Here is a 19047-nt window from a genome sequence, read left to right on the forward strand (position 1 = left end):
GGATGTGCACTCTATGTCCAGCATTGATGGGGATGTGGGTGGGGCTAGGGTGCTAGAGATCCCACTGTGACTAGCAGCCTGTCTTTGACCCCATTGTCCTCAAGGTCTGGCTGGAACCCCTAGTCACTTTGTATGTTGAATGAACTGTCTGGCTCCTGAGGCTGGGGAGAGACTTGCAGCCCTCAGGAGCACCTCCCAGGTTGGCTTCTCTCTAGTCTCTCCCCTGATAAGTCAGGTGCCACTTGTCTGTGGGCTTCCTGTCTTCTGTCAACTTAAAAAGCAAATTCACCTGTTATTTTATCCTCAAAACGAGTTTATTGCGGAATAGCCAAAAGAATTGCCATTCAGGACATGCATACTATGGCAAACCATAGGCAAATCCAGAAAACAAAGGAGGGGAGCTGCCTTTATAGAGAAAAAGGGGGAGGAGGAGGAGCTGTTCTAAATGAAAGTTCACTGGGGGGAAAGTACAGTTTAGGGCAGCAACGAATTCTCATTGGCTGGGCTGTTGCCAGGTAGGGAGAGAAATCTTCCTTCAGTAGTAAAGTAGCTTTACTTCCGGTCTGAGTTGCAAGCGTCTGTCTCTTTCTGTGTGGTGTAATTGACAACAGAGATGAGAGCTCCCCCTACAGGCCTTCCCTACTACAATTTAGTTAAGATTTCTTTTGATAATTTCCACACTTGTTCCTATGGTCAACATCTTTCTCTGTGGGCCGGCCCAGTGGCTTAGCGGTTAAGTGCGCGCGCTCCGCTACTGGCGACCCAGATTCGGATCCCAGGTGCGCACACACGAACCACTTCTCTGGCCATGCTGAGGCTGCGTCCCACATACAGCAACTAGAAGGATGTGCAACTATGACATACAACTATCTATTGGGGCTTTGGGGAAGAAGAAAAGGAAGAGGATTGAACAATAGATATTAGCTCAGAGCCGGTCTTCTTCAGCAAAAAGAGGAGGATTAGCACGGATGTTAGCTCAGGGCTGATCTCCCTCACCAAAAAAAAAAAAAAGATCTTTCTCTGAAAGCATCACTGATCAACAGTCAGGTTCTCTGCACGTGGTGGTCATTGTCCCTCAGTGCCAGGACAGACCTTTCCTGGTTGTCGTGTCCCACATTGGAGGGAAAGTGCATGGTGGTTGGAAACCATTTAGGCCACACTTGAGCAAGAAGAAAGGTTAGAAGGGAGAACTATCAGGTGCTTCCCATCTAAAGTCTATATTCTCCAAGGTCATAGGTCTCGGAGATCATCTTGAAGTGCTGAGATAGCATCACCTTATTAGGTACGTCATTTCTACAGAGCTTCAACAGGCAATAGGTACAGAACTTCACAACAAGTAGACAGAGTAAGATTAAGAGCAATACTATAAGCCCAGTTTGCAGATGGTCCTAAACCAGGAGCCCAGACCTGAAGGTACCAGCTGAACAAATCAAAAGACTGGATTGTTAGGGGAAATTGGTTGTAGCCACTGTGCTTGCTCTCTAATCTCATGTAACTGGGTTTCCACTTCCCCAGAGGCACTTATCCATGTGCACCAGGAGGCGTTCGCCACTGCACAGACACAGCAAGTAGATAATCGAGGACTACACGATTACCCAAGACCACCTTGGCCAATGAGTTAAGTGACTGTTGCTGAGCTGAAACTGCTTTGGCTGTGGAGTTGGCCAGCTCTTCTAGAGTCAGGGAGAGATTCCTGATCATTTGTTCATTGCCACTCACTCCGATCCACGGGAAGAAAGTTCTTCCCACGGAGGCAAACCCAACGTCACATATACCTCCTAGAAGTTCTCATTTAGGGTGATTATGGGGATTCAATGGGAGAGACCAATGAGAGGTCTCTGGTTATGCAGAGAGAACAGGACAGTGAAGACGGCAAGGGCACGCTGTCTTATATTCTCCAGCTGTCAAGGCAATGAGTTGCCCAAGCATAAAGCCCATTACTGAATCCTCCACAGATGAAGACATAACCAGGGGGTGTGCATAAGGCCCCCGCATAAGTGATAGCATCTATAGACTGTTCATCAGCATAGAGGCATTAGCATTATATAACTAAGTCTCAGACGCTACGTTGTTACACACCGAGAAGTTGCGTAAATACATGGGTATATCAAGAAATTTACAGATGGCCAGGGTTACATCAGCCACCCCACAGAATTTTTCATACAAGTATTCAAAAGATCTTGTTTTCCTCTCCCAAGGCTGGGTTAAATTAAAGCATGGGACAAGTTTAAGCAGGCTTAGCACCCTGACTCAGTAAAATGGGCCAGCAGATCAATTTAGACAAAGAATAGTATCTAGAACCCCAGTGAAACTACTTATAGGGTGAACTAAGGGGTCATTACTGTCTTGGACAGACTGAGGTTTCTGATGGCAAATCCAGCAATCAGAGAGGTTTCCCTCTTTTGCAAGGGATTGGGAAATGCAGACAAGGGCATTGTCCCTCCAGGAAAGGGAGGGAGAAAATAAAGTAAGAAACAACAGTGGGGAGAGGGTACACAGGCCTGGTCCAGTCATCTTGGGAAAGCTGTCTGCCTCAGATATCAGCTGCTTCTCTTCCTGGTCAATGTGATCTGGAGTCTCCAGCGTTTGTGAAGGACCAGATGTCAGGTGGAGCCTTCTCCAGCTGTGAGAGGTGCACCCAAGACTTGAGTCTCTGAAGTTTGGCTGCCATATGGGTACTGAGGAATCCTTTTATAGTCTCTTCCAAGGAGATTTCAAGGGCAGTAAAATTGGAAACTTCAGTCTGCAGTATTGTATCCAGACATTTAAGGAAACTAGAAGAATTTAGGATCCAGTCCAGCTTATAGGTATAACAAAACCTTAAAGACAATTAATAGGACTAGAAGTTAATATCTACAAAGGTGCAAGCATATCTCCACAGTAACCCCCATTTTTAAAAATAATCATAGTAAAACTGATTTGTTTGTATTAAACTTGGTCCGATTTTTTATATAAATGCAGCAAAAATAGTGATTAATCATGTAAACTCTTTTTTAAGATTGCTTTGCTGGAACCTTGTAAGCAAGGTACTAGGCCAATTTTTCAAGCAGTTCCTTAACGCTGTGTGCTTGTATCTGAGTCTATGTACATCTTTCTTGAATATAACATTCTAGTCAAAGCCTTGGTAATGTAGCCAATACTTTCAATTGCGTCCCCTTACAGGAACAGACTTTCACTGAACCCATGCCAATACATATATTGTCATGAAAAGAACACTTAAGAGTTTCCAAATTCTGGAGGCATCAAGTAGAGAGAAAAAGGTAAATATTTCAACTCTTGTTGCAAAGATACAAATTGCTGTTAAGTTATAGGTAGCTTAAAAGAGAAGAGAAAAAGGGGTCCTTCACATCTAGAAAACAAAACATTAAAGCAATCAGTATTTCACTTCAGTTTCAGAAACTCCCACCCAGTTCAGTGTTATGATCTTAAAGTTATCAAAACCTATGTTTCAGAGTACTTGTCAAAGTCTTTCCATGAATCTATTTGAAAATGAAACATTTGTAAAAGCATCAGATTAAAACAATAACTGTCTGAAACTGACAAAAGACTTTTTTTAAAAAAGGCAATGGGTAAATACAAGTGACATGGAAATTTGGGTATTTCTGTGATATACATTTTAGATAGTAACTAGACTTATAGGTAATAACATTGTATTAGGACATATCAGATGTTTAGTAATTTTATACAATTTCTAGAACACTCTTTAGTAACATTCATCCATACAATATAACCTAAAAGGTTTATTATTGCTTATTGGACTATGCTTCTCATGTAATTGGACATACCAAATAAACCTAATTAGTGTAATCTCTCTTTTTATGAGGAGAGGGAATAAATCTTTTGAGAGATCCCAAGTGCCCACTGGAAAATCCCAAAGTTACATCCTGGTAGAAAAAAACATCATTTACAATTTGGAGAAGCTTGTCAAAAATATCAAAAAGTTAGGGCACTTGACCAAATAGGATCACAGATCACGATGAAATAATACTTAAGTATCTATTCGATCAAAGTAACAATAACAGGTTTCAAAGGTGAAGACAAAAGGTTACCTAGTTGTAAGCAAAACTTAACTTTTCAATACTAAGAAGATTCAGTTGTCTTACGTAGTTAAATACCTGATAGAAACGACATAGGAAATTATTTTGATAAAACACAAAATCTCTGTTATCTAGGCATATTGCTTAAAGGTAAAGAAGCTTTCACAGTCTGTTATCAAGAGCAGACCAATAGCCCAAGGAACCTTGTCCTCTCAACAGAAAAGAAAACCAAATTTTAATTTTGCATCAGCTTATTTTGATATTAAAATATATTCATTCCAATCTTAGCCAGTCCTGGCTGCTCATAAAATTCTTTTCCAAAGATTCCTTTCCATAAACTTTCTAAAACTGTCTTTTCACATTCAGATTTTGTCCTATTTTTTTCTTCTTTCCCATTCTGCAATAACTAGCCTCTCTTTAAAACAAGCTCTAAATTTCCCTCTTAGCACTGTTCTTAATGCATCCCATAAGTTTTGGTATGTTGTGTTTTTGTTTTCATTCACCTCAGAGTAAATTTTTTTTTTTTTTTCTGGTGAAGAAGATTGTCCTTGAGCTAACATCTGTGCCAATCTTCCTCTATTTTGTATATGGGACACCACCACAGCATGGCTCGATGAGCAGTGTGTAGGTCCATGCCCGGGATCTGAACCTGTGAACCCTGGGCAGCGGAAACAGAGTATGTGAACTTAACCACTACACCACTGGGCCAGCCCCTCAAAGTATTTTCTAATTTTCCCTATGATTACTTCTTTAACTAATTGGTTATTTAGGAGTATGTTGTTTAATTTTCACATATTTGTGAATTGCCCAACTTTCCTTCTGTTATTGATTTCTAATTTCATTCTATTGTGGTCATAAAACATTCTTTGTATGATTTTACTTCTTCTAAAATTACTGTGACTTGTTTTATTGCCTAACATATGATCTATCTTAAGAATGTTCCATGTGCACTTGGGAAGCATATGTACTCTTCTATTGTTAGGTGGAGTGTTCCATTGATGTCTGTTAGATCTAGTTGCCTTAGAGTGTTGTTCAAGTCTTCTCTTTCCTTGCTGATCTTCTGTCTAGTTGTTCTATCCTTTATTGAGAGTGGGATACTGAAGTTTCCAACTATTATTGAATTGTCTATTTCTCTCTTCAATTCTGTCAACTTTTGCTTCATGTATTTTCTGGTTTCGTTAAGTAAATATTTCTTTATAATTGTTATGTCTTCTTGATGGATTGAATATATCCATTTTTTCATTTTAAAATGTCATTCTTTGTCTCTAGTATCAATTTTTGTCTAAAGTCTATATTGTCTGATATTAGTATAGCCACCCCAGCTCTCTTTTGGTTTCTGTTAGTATGGTACATCTTTTTCCAAATTTTTTCTTTCTACCTATTTACGTCTTTGAATCTAAAGCGTATTTCTTATGGACATCATATAGCTGGGTCATGATTTTTTTATCCATTATGTCAATCTCTGACCTTTAATTGGAGATTTTAATCCATTTATGTTTAATGTGATTAATGATGTGGTGCAATTTATGTCTGCTATTTTGCTACTTGCTTTCTATATGTCTTATGTCTTTTGTTGTTGTTGTTCCTCAATTTCTTCATTATTGCTTTCTTTTGTATTAGATAGATATTTTCTAGTGTACCATTTTAATTCATTTGTTGTTTCTTTGACTATATTATGAGGTTTTTTTTAGTGGTTGCCCTTGGGATTACAATTAACATCTTAATTTATAACAATCTGATTTGGATTAACATTAAATTAATTTCAATGGTATTAAAAGATGTGGGCTAGCCCAGTGCCATAGTGGTTAAAGTTCTTGCACTCTGCTTCAGCCTGGGGTTTGCAGGTTCGCATCCCGGGTACGGACCAATGCACTGCTCATCAAGCTGTGCTGTGGCAGCATCCCATGTACAAAATAGAGGAAGATGGGCACAGATGTTAGCTCAGGGCCAATCTTCCTCACAATAAATAAATAAATAAATAAAATAAAAATAAAAGATGTTGCTCCTATATAGCTCTGTTCCCTCCTTTTTTTATGCTCTTGTTGTCACAAATTCCATCTTCATACATTCTGTGTCTATTCACATATATTTATAGTTATTGCTTTACACAGGCACTTTTAAATCAGACAGGAAAAAAACGTACTAACAAAAATGATTTATATTTGTTTTTATGTCTACCTATGCAGTTACCTTTACTGGTGCTTTTATTTCTTCATGTGGATTTGAGTTACTGTCTAGTGTCCTTTCATTTCAGCCAGAGGACTCTGTTTAGTATTTCTTAGAAGGCAGGGTGCTCATGACAAACTATTTCAGTTTATTTATCTGGGAATGTCTTAATTTCTCCTTTGTTTTTGAGGGATGGTTTTGCCAGATATGAAGTTCTTGGTTGGCAGGTTTATTCTTTCAGCAATTGGAATACGTCATCCCACTGCCTTCTGGCCTCCATGGTTTCTGATGTGAAATCTGTTCATTTTATTGAGGATCACACTTGTATGCGATGAGTCACTTCTCTCTTGCTACTTTCAAGACTCTTTCTTTGGCTTTCAACAATTTATGATGTGTCTAGGTGTGGATCTCTGTTAGTTTATCCTACTCGGAGTTCATTGACCTTCCTGGATATGTAGATTCGTGTTTTTCATTAAACTTGGGACGTTTTCAGCCATTATTTCTTCAAATATTCTTTCTTCCTCTTTCTCTCTCTCCTCTCCTGAGAATTATGTATAGGTTTGTAGGATTAATGGTGTCCCACAGGTCTCTAAGGCTCTGTTAATTTTTCTTCATGTTTCTTTCTTTCTGTTCCTCAGACTGGACAATCTCAGTTGACCTCACTTGAAGTTTGCCCATTCTTTATTCTACCTACTCAAATCTGCAGTAGAGGCCCTCCAGTAAAATTTTTCATTTCCATTATTCTACATTTCAACTCCAGAATTTCTATTTCATTCCTCTTTATAATTTTTATATTTTTAACATTTTCTGTTTGATGAGACATTACTCTCACGCTTTCCTTTAGTTCTTTAGACATGGTTTCCTTTAGCTGTTTGAACATTTTTAAGTAGCTGATTTAAAGACTGTCTACTAAATCCAATATCTAGACCTGCCCAGAGATAGTTTCTATTTATTGGTTCTTTTTTCCCTATTTATAGGCCAGACCTTCTTGTTTCTTTGCATGTCTCATAATTTGTTTTGTTGAAAACCAGACATTTTAAATAATGTAATGTGGCAATTCTGGAAGTCAGATTCCAGGTTCTGTTGTTGCTGCTTCTGGTAGTTGTATTTGTGTAGTGACTTTTCTGAACTAATTCTGTCAAGTCTATATTATTTGTCATGTGTAGCCACTGAAGTCTCTACTTGGTTAGCTTAGTAGTCAGCTAGTGATTGGACAGAGATTGCCTTAAATGCTTGAAACCAATAAACCTCCCAGTCTTTCCCAAGGGGCTCTGTGTGCTTATTGGGGCATGACTTCAGCACTCAGCCAGTTCACAACTCTGCCTCAGGCTTCACTTCCCTGGGCACAGAGACTCAAGGTCAGCCAGAGGCGAGCGCTTAGGGCTTTTTCAGGTCTTTCATGAGTATGTACACAGTGCTACTTCTGTTTGTGACCTTCTATATTATGGAAATTGAGTGGTTCCCCCCTTATCTGTGGGGTATATGTTCCAAGACCCACAGTGAATGCCTAAAACTGCAGACAGTACCAAACTCTATATAACTATATTTTTTCCTATACAGTCACGTGCCACACAATGTTTCAGTCAATGATGGACCACATATACAATGGTGGTCCCATAAGATTAGTAGCATATAGCCCAGGTGTGTAGCAGGCTATGCCATCTAGGTTTGTGTAACTACACTCTATGATGTTCACATAAGATGAAATCCCTAATGATGCATTTCTCAGAATGTATCACCATCATTAAGTGATGCATGACTATACATACATACCTAAGATAAAGTTTATTTATAAATTAGGCATAGTATGAAATTAATACTAATAATAAAATAGAACAATTATAACAATATACTGTAATAAAAGTTACTGTAGATCTTAATACTCTCAGCATACGATTTGTTTCTTTCCTTATAAAGTAAGAACTTTCACCTTCTCACTTAAAGGAAGCACTTCATGGCATCTCTACGGCATATCCGAATTGCCAGCATCACTACTCTTGCGTTTTGGGGCCATCATTAAGTTAAACAAGGGTTCTTGAACACAAGCACCCCAATACCTCGACAGTCAATCTGATAACCCAGCTGGCTACTAAGTGACTAACTGACGGGTAGCATATACAGCAGGGATATGCTGGACAAAGGGATGATTCACATCCCAGGCAGGACAGAGCAGGACAGTGAGAGATTTAATCATGCTACTCAGAACAGTGTGCAATTAAAAACTTATGAATTATTTCTATTTATTTATTTATTTTGTGAGGAAGATCGGCCCTGAGCTAACATCCATGCCAATCCTCCTCTTTTTGCTGAGGAAGACTGGCCCTAAGTTAACATCTATTGCCAATCCTCCTCCTTTTTTTCCCCAAAGCCCCAGTAGATAGTTGTATGTCAGTTGCACATCCTTTTAGTTGCTGTATGTGGGACACTGCCTCAGCATGGCCAGAGAAGTGGTACATCGGTGCGCGACCAGGATCTGATCCTGGGCCACCAGTAGCAGAGCACGCACACCCAACTGCCAAGCCACGGGCCGGCCCCTTGAATTATTTCTAGAATTATCCAAATATTTTCAGACGATAGTTAACTGCAGATAAGGGGGGGACTACTGTACGCAGGGTCTTTCAACGCCCCCGTGGACATTGCATTCCTCAGCTCTTCCTTTTAAGCTTTTAGTCTATTATTATTTCCCCTAGCTGTTATCTATTGTGTCAGGCAGCTTCCAAATGACAACACTTGCTTATAATTGCCTTCAACAAACAGTCTCAGGAAACAGGCTGTTGGCCCTGGGCAAACTAAGTCAGCTTTGTAAGTGGGATCTTCCAGGGAGCCATCAGACAGGTTAAATAATGACAATTCTTTGCAATGAGGGTGTTGTGCTCCCTCCAGTACCAGAAATGTGGGCTGTTATTTCCAAGACTAACGCTGAACTGGACAGCAGCATTGCACCAGAAAAAGTTAAAACACTACAAAACTCACTGTTCTTACCAAGATCCAGTCGTTTTTCTTAAATAAACACTCCCGGGAGTGCTGAAAGCCTTTGATTAATTTCCAGAGTTCTGAAAAAAGTTGACTTCAACAATTCTTGCTAGTTTTTTTCCTTGCTTTTATGGAGGGGGAGCAAATTTTCCAAGCTCCTTACTCCTCCATTTTCACCGACAGTAGTAATTTCTTGAGGGACCTTGGCTGCCATGCTCGTGGCTCCTGCGTCTGACGGTTTCCGGGCATAATATGTGCCCAATAAATCCTTGTGCAACGGATGAGGGAGAGCACAGTGTGCAGCTTGGAGAGGTGCCACCCTACCCATGGGTGTGTGCCTGGGCAGGGGTGGAGACCTCCAGCCTTCCCGCACTGCCCCCCTTTGCTGGAGCAGGGGCCCTGCCTGTGGCCGAGGGGGAGCGCGGGGAGCCGCAGGAGGGCAGGTGCGGGCCGCAGGACCCTGACCCCACCCCGCTGGGCGGCCCGGGCAGGGCCCCCCTTCTCTCTGGGGATCTGTCCATCACGGTAACCAGAGGGGCAGGATCCGCTGCGCCACCACGCCAGGTCTGGAAATATTGCTGGACGAAAGCGCACGATGGCCTTGAAGATGCAGTCAGTTTGGCACTGGGGGCGGCCGGCCGTGGGGGGCGCATCGCCGCCGAGCCCCGGAGACCCGCGGTCGGGCGGGAGAAACTGGGGTAGTTGGGCGTTGTCACCGCAACACGGAGACCCGACCGAAGCCCGCCCACCGCCGCCGGTCCCCACGACACCTGGAGGAGCGCGGTGAAGCGCTACGCCGGCCGCGACGCGGAGATCCCGGCCCGCACCCGCGCTGCCCGGCCCCGCCCCACCCCCGTGCTTTTCGACCCCGTCCCGCGCCCCCAGCTCTCGCGAGGTTTGAGCTCCCGTGGCGCCGCAGGGGCCGACGGGAGTGGCGCCCGCTGAAGAGGGCCAAGATGGCGGCGGCGGCGGCTTCGCTTCGCGCGGCGGTGCTGGGCCCGCGGGGCGCGGGGCTGCCGGGTGCGCGGGCCCGGGGGCTGCTGTGCGGTGCGCGGCCCGGGCAGCTGCCGCTGCGGACGCCTCAGGTGAGCGCTGGTCCGGACCCCTGCCGGCGCGTGGCCCCGCAGCCCTGTGAAGGTCACAGCGGGGAGGCTCCTGGCGCGAGCCAGGCAGCGGGGGAGCGGCCTCGGACCCCCGGCGCCCGCGCCTGGCCGGACCCCGGCTGCCTGCTGACCTTGGGCGCCTGGCAGCAGGGCCCGGCGCCCACTCCTCTGAGCAGCAGGGGCGCCTGGTGCCGGGCGTGGGGACGGCGGGGGGCTCGCGGCCGGGTCGGCGCTTGGGGCTTCCCTGGGGCGCGCCCAGGCCGGCTCCTGCCCGGCCTTCCAGACCGGGCCCGCGTCCTGAAGTGACCTCAGCCTGACCTCGGCCAGCTGCTTGTGACCTTGGCCTGCCCCAGCACTCTTGCTCACTTCGGCCTGCTCCCCGGCCCAGGACCCAAGATCACGTCTCACACCCCTCCTCAGGGCCGAATCACGGTCGGGGGTCAGCAGCGGGGAGGAGTGGGGCGGGCAGTGGCGCAAGGTGTGCTGTTGGCGCCCGGAGGAGGTGGCCAGTGCTGGGTGGATGAGTGGGAGAGGTAGGCGCCGAGAGTCAGATCCCCAGGTAGGGCTGGGCCGTGTTCTGGCAGGCGCTGAGCGGGGCTCTTGCAGGCAGTGTCCTTGTCGTCGAAGTCCGGCCTGTCCCGGGGCCGGAAAGTGATGCTCTCAGCGCTGGGCATGCTGGCGGCAGGGGGTGCAGGGCTGGCTGTGGCTCTGCATTCTGCCGTGAGTGCCAGTGACCTGGAGCTGCACCCCCCCAGCTATCCGTGGTCCCACCGTGGCCTCCTCTCATCCCTGGATCACACCAGGTGTGCGGCTGGCTGGCTAGGGGAGTTTTTGGGTAGACTGGGTAGGGTGGAATCCCCTGTATCTCTAACCCTTTCCCTCTCTTTAGCATCCGGAGGGGTTTCCAGGTATATAAGCAGGTGTGCTCCTCCTGCCACAGCATGGACTACCTGGCTTACCGCCACCTGGTGGGCGTATGCTACACAGAGGATGAAGCTAAGGCGCTGGCAGAGGAGGTGCGGGGCCCAGGGATGTTGAGCACCCAGGGATTGGGGCCCTCGCTATGGTGGACAGCAGGGTTGTGATGGTGCTCTCGGTGGCAGGTGGAGGTTCAGGACGGCCCCAATGAGGATGGGGAGATGTTCATGCGGCCAGGGAAGCTGTCTGACTACTTCCCAAAACCCTACCCCAACCCTGAGGCTGCTAGAGCAGCCAACAATGGAGCACTGCCCCCTGACCTCAGCTACATCATCAGAGCTAGGTACATGGACTGCCTGTAGGGGAGTGTGGGGAGGGGGAGGAAGGTCTGCCTCCTGCCAGGGGCTAAGGAGGCATGGATCTGGTCCCAGGCACAGTGGTGAGGACTACGTCTTCTCCCTGCTCACGGGCTACTGTGAGCCACCCACTGGGGTGTCACTGCGAGAAGGCCTCCACTTCAACCCCTACTTCCCTGGCCAAGCCATTGCCATGGCCCCTCCCATCTACAACGAGGTCTTGGAGTTTGATGATGGTGAGAGGCCCCCACCCTGGGGGTGGGCAAGCTGGGTCCTACTTTCCCCACTGCCTGGGATGCTTCCCCTGTGTTCTCATGCCCAAGAGGTCCTGCACCCTCCTAGGCTGGCATAGTGTCTGCACGTATCTGAGGAGGCTCACGGGCAGCCTTCACATCCCCATCTAGCTTAGACTCCTGTGTGTGTGCTGGGCTTGGGGGTGGGGGGGTGTCCCATCCCTTTTGAAGCCTTGAGCAGGACCCCATCTCTGCTCCATGGAAGGGGGTGTTCTGTGGGCTACCCCAGCTTGAGCAGGGGCCCCCAAGGGCAGCCCTTACCACTTGTCCTTGGCCCAGGCACCCCAGCTACCATGTCTCAGGTAGCCAAGGACGTGTGTACCTTCCTGCGCTGGGCATCTGAGCCAGAGCACGACCATCGCAAACGCATGGGGCTAAAGGTGAAAGGGTTAGGGCAAGGGGCACAGTGGGCGTGGTAGAGGGGCTGGGAGGTGGGCGGGGATCCTTTCTGCCTCTCACCTCTGAGCTTGCCTCATCCCCAGATGATGATGATGATGGGCTTGCTGTTGCCCCTGGTCTACGCCATGAAGCGGCATAAGTGGTCAGTCCTGAAGAGCCGGAAGCTGGCATATCGGCCGCCCAAGTGACCCTGCCTGTTGTCTGCTTGCCCCCCTGCCTGAATGGGCCCTCAAGCCAAGGAGCTACCCTGGGCCTATTCGGGCCTCAGCTGGCCCTCTCAGCCAAGCTCCTCTTCCTCTAGGACAAGAGGGGAGGAGGCAGGAGGCCGGGCTCTAGCTCCAGATCCTTCACTTCCCATCATGGAAATAAATTAAGTTTCTCAACACACACTTTTGAATTATTGTATGATGGGAGTGCAGGTTTGCAGGGGATGCTGGGACTAAGGCCCTTGCCCTCAGGGCTCCCAGGGATGTCCATGTGGTGTGGCCAATGTAGCCCTGCACTGACTGGTGGCTGGGAGTCCAGTCAGTACTGAATGTGGGGCAGGAACAAAGAACTGGCTGTTAGAGGAGGTGACAGTATTCATCAGGGTGGGGAGTGTATGTTCATAGAGGTGAAAAGGGCCTGACCCAGCTGGTCCAGGGGCCCAAGGACCTGCTGGAGTAGCCAGCCAAGTGTCAGTTTATGGAACCACTTGGCCTTCATTCTGAAGGCAGCAAGGATCCCTGGCGGCATGTCAACACTGGCTTAAAGTAGGAGCTGCAGAAGATGTTTCTGGGGTTAGGCGGGGCTGGGCGGTGGCTGGGAGAGCGGGGAGACAGCTCCCAGCCTGTGGAGGAACAGAGATAAGGCAGAGACCACCTAGAATGTACTCCTGATCTCTTGCCTGGACAGCTGGAGATTCTATTCACTGATAACGGTCACACTGGAGGGGGCAGAGTGGAGAGGTGTCGGGTTGTTTGTTTGTCATGAGATGGCATTCCTAGCAATCTACAAGGCAGCTGGGGGTGGCTGGGTTCACGCAGCAGTGGATCTGTCAGTGGCAGGAGGGCAAGGTGTTGTCTTAGCAGTAGCACAGGGTTCTGGCTTGTGAGCCTTTCTTGTCCCAAGAAGGGAAGGGAAGGGGCAGAGCCTAGGGAAGGTGTGTGCCTGTGGAGCTCTAGGTGGACTATAGGAGGCACGGTCAGCTGGGTGGGGGAATCACGGAGAGCCCCAGCCCAGTGGTCAGCAGCCAGGCTTTGCAAGCCCTTGGGGTCTGGGAAGAGATCTTGGTGCCATGCTCCTAGAACCCCTGGGACTTGGAGCCCAAGTACATTCTTCAGCCCCCTGGGTCTGGCTAGGAAGCCCCTCCTGCTGATGAGGGCCAGGCCCTGCCTCTGCCAAGTTTCATCTTGAGTGGGTTATGCCCTGCTCTCCATCCTCCGAGGAGCCCAGTCTGCACAAAGGCACAGTGAAGCAGCAATCTGGCTGGCTCAGAAGTGTCTTTAATGACTCTGCCTGATGGTCCCTCCCCCAACCCTGGCTCTGTCCCAAGTGAGCAGTCAGCAGAGGTCCCCTGAGAGGTTCAGGAGGGGATCCAGGGACCTCGGGCCTGGAAGGGAAGGGCCGTCCTCTCTCCTCGTGACCTGGGGGCAGGGGGAAGATGAGTCAATTCATCTTGTTCGCTGCCCTGCCCCGTCCCCTCCCCTGGCTCTGCCTCTGGTACCTTTGGTGGCTGCTGGGTGGAGGCTGCGGGAAGGGGGTCCCAAGCGCAGGGCCTATGGGTGCTACACATCTCACAGCCAGGTCTGCTTGGGGCATTGATGAAGGTGCAGGAAGGGCAGGACCAGCCGGGCTGGGGAGGCAGGGAGATAGCTGCTGCTCACCCTTCCTTCCAATGCCCACAGTGGCCCAGGCTCGCCCTGCCCAATCCCTTGCGCACCTGAAGGGGGCTGGGGAGGCTGGAGCTGGCTGGCTGAGGGGCTCGAGGCAGCCCCAATGACTGAGGAAACAGGCGGCCTAGTTCTCCATCCAACTTCTGGGGGTGCTGAGGGCTGCAACCTGCAGTAGATAGGGTGGGGCTCAGGGCCATGTCAGGCTGCACCCCACCTTCCTCACCCCACCCCAATCGAGGACTGACCTGGGGATTCTCGAGGGGCTGAAAGCAGGTAGAGGAAAGCAGGGTCCCCGTCCTGCTGGATCCCATAGGAAGCGAGGCTGCACTCGGGTGCACACAGACACCGCCCAATGACCCAGCGCTGCACAGCTGGCGGGAAGCCAAACTCCGAGAACACCTGGGGCCAGAGCATCAGGGCCAGGCAGTGTCACTCAGAGCCCACTCACCTCCAGCAGGGCTCCCAAGACCCCGTGCTCACCTGCTCCTGGAGGGCTGCGATGGTGCAGTGGGGGTGCACCTGCAGGGAGACGTGAGCAGAGGACGCAGCATCTTCAACTGTGACCTGTAGCCTGGCAGAAATGTTGGTTAGGGAAAGGATGGGGAGCCTGGGAGAGTTGAGAGGGCAGGGGGAGGAAGAAGTCCCAGGCCTCACCTGATGGGGCCAGGAGGGAAGCAGGCCTCCTGGAGTTGGACGCTGAGGGCCACGTGATGCTGGGCCAGGACGGCTGCTGCTTGGGCTGCCCCCTTCTTATCCCCACCCTCGATGGCCCGGGCCAGGCGCCCCACCAGCTCTTCTGCAGGGACAGAGAGCGAGAGCCATCACAGCCGGGAACAGGCTGCTTTACCCAACCCCTTGCAGCCACCTGCCTTTACCTTTCTCCATCAAGGCTCCAGGGCTCCAGGGCAGATCCACCTTGGATTGGGGGACCTTGGCTGTGGGCACTTCAGGGGGACTGGGTGGAGGGGGACTGGGTGGAGAAACAGGGCACGTTTCTGGGCCCAGGGCTGGCGGCAGGCTGTAACTGCCTAGGAGGGAAGACGGGGTGGTCTGGTGGTCTCCCAAGATCCAGCCCCCCGGCCAAGTACTCACCCAGGGCTCTGCTCTCTGACCTCAGGTTCCCAGGACCTTTACCTCCTTCCTCCTCATCTCAACCCATGCCAGGGCCCTGCCTTGGCCACACTTCAAACCAGGCCTTTCCCCCCAGCCTTGGCCCTTGCAAACCCCTCAGAGGTCACTGCTGACTCCTCTCGGAGCTGGAGCTGCACTTGGCTGGTCCTTGGGCTCTAGAATCCTTCTGGACCCTTCTCTGGTCCAGTCCCACCTGTGCCCCTCCTCCACAGAGGCCAGGCCACTTCTCTTGGCTTCCACAGGTCCTCTCAGCCAGCCAGGGATGCTCCTTTGGCCTCACAGCAGAACCAGTGCAGATCCTCAGAAGGAGCCTGCCCCTTCCTACTCATTGGGAGCCTGTAGTCAGGGTGGCTGCCTCTTGGTTCCCTCAGGGACCTCCTCCCTTCTCCTGTCTCCACCATCAAGCAGAACAGCTCAGGCTGCTCCCAGTCAAAACAAACCTTTGGGCCACTGCCTGTCCTGGGTGTCCTTACACAGCTGGGTGCACTGCTGTCTCCCCTTCTTACCTCCTACTTGAGGCCCAGTCCACCCAATGCTGACGCAGCTCTTGTGATGGCCTCAGGCCCTCGGTGTTCCGAGCTGCCTGCCCACTGAAATTAGCAGAGCTCCCGAGCACCCAGCACCAGGCCCGGCCTGGCCTTGGCTGAGTCCGAAAGAACATGTTTGAACACTCCCGCCTCAGAGCTTTTGTACCTGCTGTCCCCTGGCCACATTGTGCCACAATCTTCAAATTGCACTCGTGTCACCTTCACGAGGCCTTTCCTGCCACCCTATTTTATTTTTTTAATTTTTATTTATTTACTTTTTTGGTGAGGAAGATTATTAGCCCTGAGCTAACATCTGTTGCCAATCCTTCTCTTTTTGCTGAGGAAGATCGGCCCTGGGCTAACATCCATGCCCATCCTCCTCTACTTTTATATGTAGGACATCTGCGACAGCACGGCTTGATAAACGGTGCGCAGGTCCACGCTTGGGATCTGAACCTGCAAACCCCGGGCTGCTTAAGTGGAGGGCAGGAACTTAACCACTACAGCACCGGGCCAGCCCCTTGCCACTCTATTTTAAATTGCAAACCCCTCCCTTCCAGCACTCCCATCGCCTCCACCATCTGACAGAAGTTTGTTTATTTTTCAAGTCTGCCTCCTCTCTAGAAACTCAAACTCCAAGAGGACAACGATTTGAAGTTTCATGCATGCTAAATCTCCAAAGCCTAAAGGGGTGCTTAAAGCAGGTGCTAAATACACACACACCTGGTGAATGGATAAATGAATGAATGAATTAAAAAAAACCTTTCTCCCTCTGCAAATGCTATATTGTCTGGGCCTCTCTTAGATCACATTGAATGGTTTTCTTCCTGCCCCTCTGGCAGCTCTTCTGGTGCATCTGGGGCTCCTTCCTTTCCTGGGGCCCTGTCTGCCTGCCTGTTTGGGGCTCTCTTCTCTTCTTGCTTCTGTTGCTTCCTGGTGACCTCGGTTGACCTTTTATACCTCCAGTCTTTCCAGAACCCCAGCTTCCACCCAGATCCATCCATCCCCTGCCTCCTAGATGTGTAAGAACTTGGCCAGGGGCCGGCCCCGCGGCTTAGTGGTTAAGTGCATGCGCTCCGCTACTGGCGGCCCAGGTCCGGATCCCGGGCGTGCACCAACGCACTTGTCCGGCCATGCTGAGGTGGCATCCCACATACAGCAACTAGAAGGATGTGCAACTATGACACACAACTACCCACTGGGGCTTTGGGGAGAAAAAGGAGGAGGACTGGCAATAGATGTTAGCTCAGAGCTGGTCTTCCTCAGCAAAAAGAGGAGGATTGGCATGGATGTTAGCTCAGGGCTGATCTTCCTCACAAAAAATAAATAAAAATTAAAAAAAAAAATGCTTTTAAAGAACTTGGCCACCTCCATGCCCTCCCCAACAGGCCCTCTATCTGGGAGCCCCACAGTATCTGGTCCCTCCATCTTTGTCTCAACCACTAACTCTTCCACTTAAACAGCCATGAAATCCAGCAAATTCCATCTCCTAAGCCTCTCTGGAAACATCCTTCTCTCCAGCTGTATCTGCACCACCCCACACGAATGCAGGTCTGTCTTAAGTGGCTCAAATCTGAGCCTGACACTCTCCCACTGAATACCTTCCCATTGCACTTGATAGTTTGTCCTCTCACCCAGGTCCTGAGGGCCTGCTTGCTCTGCCCATCCAACCTTGTCTGATACTCCAGGCTCCAGCTCTTTGGCCTCTACTCTTTTTCTCCACTTTCTCCCTCTTGGGAGCCTTCCCAGAACCCCAGCAGTGGGTAAGGTGGACCCAACATTTCCCCACTACTTCCCCCATCCAGGCCTGGGGGGCCAGGGCTACTCCTGCTCTCTTCCAGCACTAACACAATGCCTGGCCAACCAAATCAATCTTCGCCCCAGGGCACTGACCATTCTGTCCCTCCACGGCGGCACTTTGGACCAGGGCTGCCCACCGCTGAGCTTCCTGAGGATTGGGGAAGTGCAGGCTGAGGGTCCCAGGCCCTCCAGGTGGAGGCTGCAACTCATGCTGGCTGGGGCCTCGGACGGTGTAGGAGACTGACTCCAAGGGCCACTCCAAATTGACCTGAGGAGGATGACAGTCCAGGCTCAGTGCCTCCCAGCACATACTGCATGACGATCAGAGGAATATGAGGTGGCATTTATAGGCCACTTTCGCTGTCCTAAGCCCTTCGTTAATATTATTTTACGAAACCCTCACAGTAGTTCTATAAAGGCAGGTAGCAGCATTATCCCCATCTTACAGACAAGAGAACGGAAACAAGAAAAAGTCACTGCTCAAGGGCACGCAGAGGAGCCTGGACTTGGGCTCCGTGCCCCGCGCAGGGCGCCCGGTCGCGCGCCCCCCGCCCCCACTCACCGCCCCGGGCCCCGCGCCCAGCAGCTCCAGCCGGAAGCGCCCGGGCCGCTCGGGGTCCGCGCTCAGCTGCAGCCTCCGAGGCTGCGCCTCGGCGTCCGGCCCCGCGCCCAGCGGCCTCACCGCGGCGTGCACGGCCAGGAGCACCGCAGCCGAGCCCGGGTCCGGGACCGCCGCACCGCCCGCTGGCGGCGCCATTTCCGGTCCGGTCCCGTCCCGCCCTCCGAGGCCGCTTCCGTGGGCCCGGGCCGCTGAGCGCTTCCGCCGGCCGGAAACCGGGGCCGGGAGACTGGGGTTCCGGGCACGGCCAAAGCATCGGAGCCCGAGAGGGGGCCGCGTCTGACCCTCCTGCTTTGCCCAGGATGGACACGGCCCGAGGGTCTCCGCACAGGGGCAGGCGAGGCTGGGCCTGGGGGCCTGTACGCCGGGCAAGGTGTCAAGGACGGAAACACTGGCCACTCCTGGAAGGCGGGCGCGGTCCCTTAGCCCTACAGGCTCGGGCGAGCGAGGCCTGCAGCCCGGCGGTCCGTGTCTACTCCTGAGCCTGGCGGGAGCTGGACGCCGCTCCCAGGCCCCTCCTGGCCGACCCCCAGCAGCCCGCTCCGCTGCCCCGCCCACACCACGCGGGTCTGCCAGCCTCCTCCCAATCCGGGCGGCCACCAGGGGCGGGGCAGGCGAAGGGCCGTGACCAATGAGCGCCAAGGAGGAGGGCGGGTTCGCACGAGAGACGAGTGACGGACATGCACCGAAGCCAGTAAGAGTGGAAGATAGGACTGAGCGGCGGGTAGCGCCACCAATGGCTATTGAGCTCTCGATTCCCGGCGGCTGGAGCGGGCCACTCAGAGGCGAGGGGCCGGGCCTTGCAGAAGCTTGTTGTTGTCCGGCCGAGAGAGACAGAGGTCGGTCGCTCG

The 19047-nt window shown here is 50.8% G+C and overlaps 2 protein-coding genes across 4 annotated transcripts; one reads left to right on the plus strand and one right to left on the minus strand.

The window, feature by feature from the left end:
- Positions 1 to 10117: 10117 nt before the first annotated feature.
- Positions 10118 to 12630, plus strand: LOC131419696 (cytochrome c1, heme protein, mitochondrial). Its single transcript, XM_058565147.1, has 7 exons — positions 10118 to 10261; positions 10886 to 11082; positions 11169 to 11295; positions 11383 to 11540; positions 11629 to 11789; positions 12126 to 12226; positions 12329 to 12630. Exons 1-7 carry the CDS (start codon positions 10133 to 10135, stop codon positions 12431 to 12433), a joined length of 978 nt encoding a protein of 325 aa, XP_058421130.1. The 5' UTR covers positions 10118 to 10132; the 3' UTR covers positions 12434 to 12630.
- A 1077-nt stretch (positions 12631 to 13707) lies between these two features.
- On the minus strand, positions 13708 to 18731 carry SHARPIN (SHANK associated RH domain interactor). Of its 3 annotated transcripts, none has more exons than XM_058565143.1 (9): positions 18140 to 18730; positions 17671 to 17845; positions 14995 to 15147; positions 14774 to 14915; positions 14600 to 14690; positions 14365 to 14518; positions 14167 to 14285; positions 13951 to 14079; positions 13708 to 13870 (listed from the first exon to the last, which is right to left on the minus strand). In XM_058565143.1, the coding sequence occupies exons 1-9, from the start codon at positions 18332 to 18334 to the stop codon at positions 13787 to 13789; spliced, it is 1242 nt and encodes a 413-aa protein (XP_058421126.1). In that variant the 5' UTR covers positions 18335 to 18730; the 3' UTR covers positions 13708 to 13786. The 3 variants fall into 3 exon arrangements, with proteins under 3 accessions (XP_058421126.1, XP_058421128.1, XP_058421129.1); XM_058565145.1 differs by having other exon boundaries at positions 18260 to 18728; XM_058565146.1 differs by lacking the exon at positions 14995 to 15147 and having other exon boundaries at positions 18140 to 18731.
- Positions 18732 to 19047: the final 316 nt, after the last annotated feature.

Source organism: Diceros bicornis, chromosome 21, assembly GCF_020826845.1.
Source record: "Diceros bicornis minor isolate mBicDic1 chromosome 21, mDicBic1.mat.cur, whole genome shotgun sequence".
NCBI classification, from domain to species: Eukaryota; Metazoa; Chordata; class Mammalia; order Perissodactyla; family Rhinocerotidae; genus Diceros; species Diceros bicornis.

Bases quoted from the DNA above. Each gene is read 5' to 3' on its own strand.
- LOC131419696 (XM_058565147.1), top strand. From the start codon at position 10,133: ATGGCGGCGGCGGCGGCTTCGCTTCGCGCGGCGGTGCTGGGCCCGCGG. The intron at 10,262-10,885 runs GTGAGCGCTGGT...GGGCTCTTGCAG, and splicing joins TGCCGCTGCGGACGCCTCAG to GCAGTGTCCTTGTCGTCGAA. The intron at 11,296-11,382 runs GTGCGGGGCCCA...TCTCGGTGGCAG, and splicing joins CTAAGGCGCTGGCAGAGGAG to GTGGAGGTTCAGGACGGCCC.
- SHARPIN (XM_058565143.1), bottom strand. From the start codon at position 18,334: ATGGCGCCGCCAGCGGGCGGTGCGGCGGTCCCGGACCCGGGCTCGGCT. The intron at 14,691-14,773 runs GTGAGGCCTGGG...CATTTCTGCCAG, and splicing joins TTCCCTCCTGGCCCCATCAG to GCTACAGGTCACAGTTGAAG. The intron at 14,286-14,364 runs GTCAGTCCTCGA...TATCTACTGCAG, and splicing joins AGCCCCTCGAGAATCCCCAG to GTTGCAGCCCTCAGCACCCC.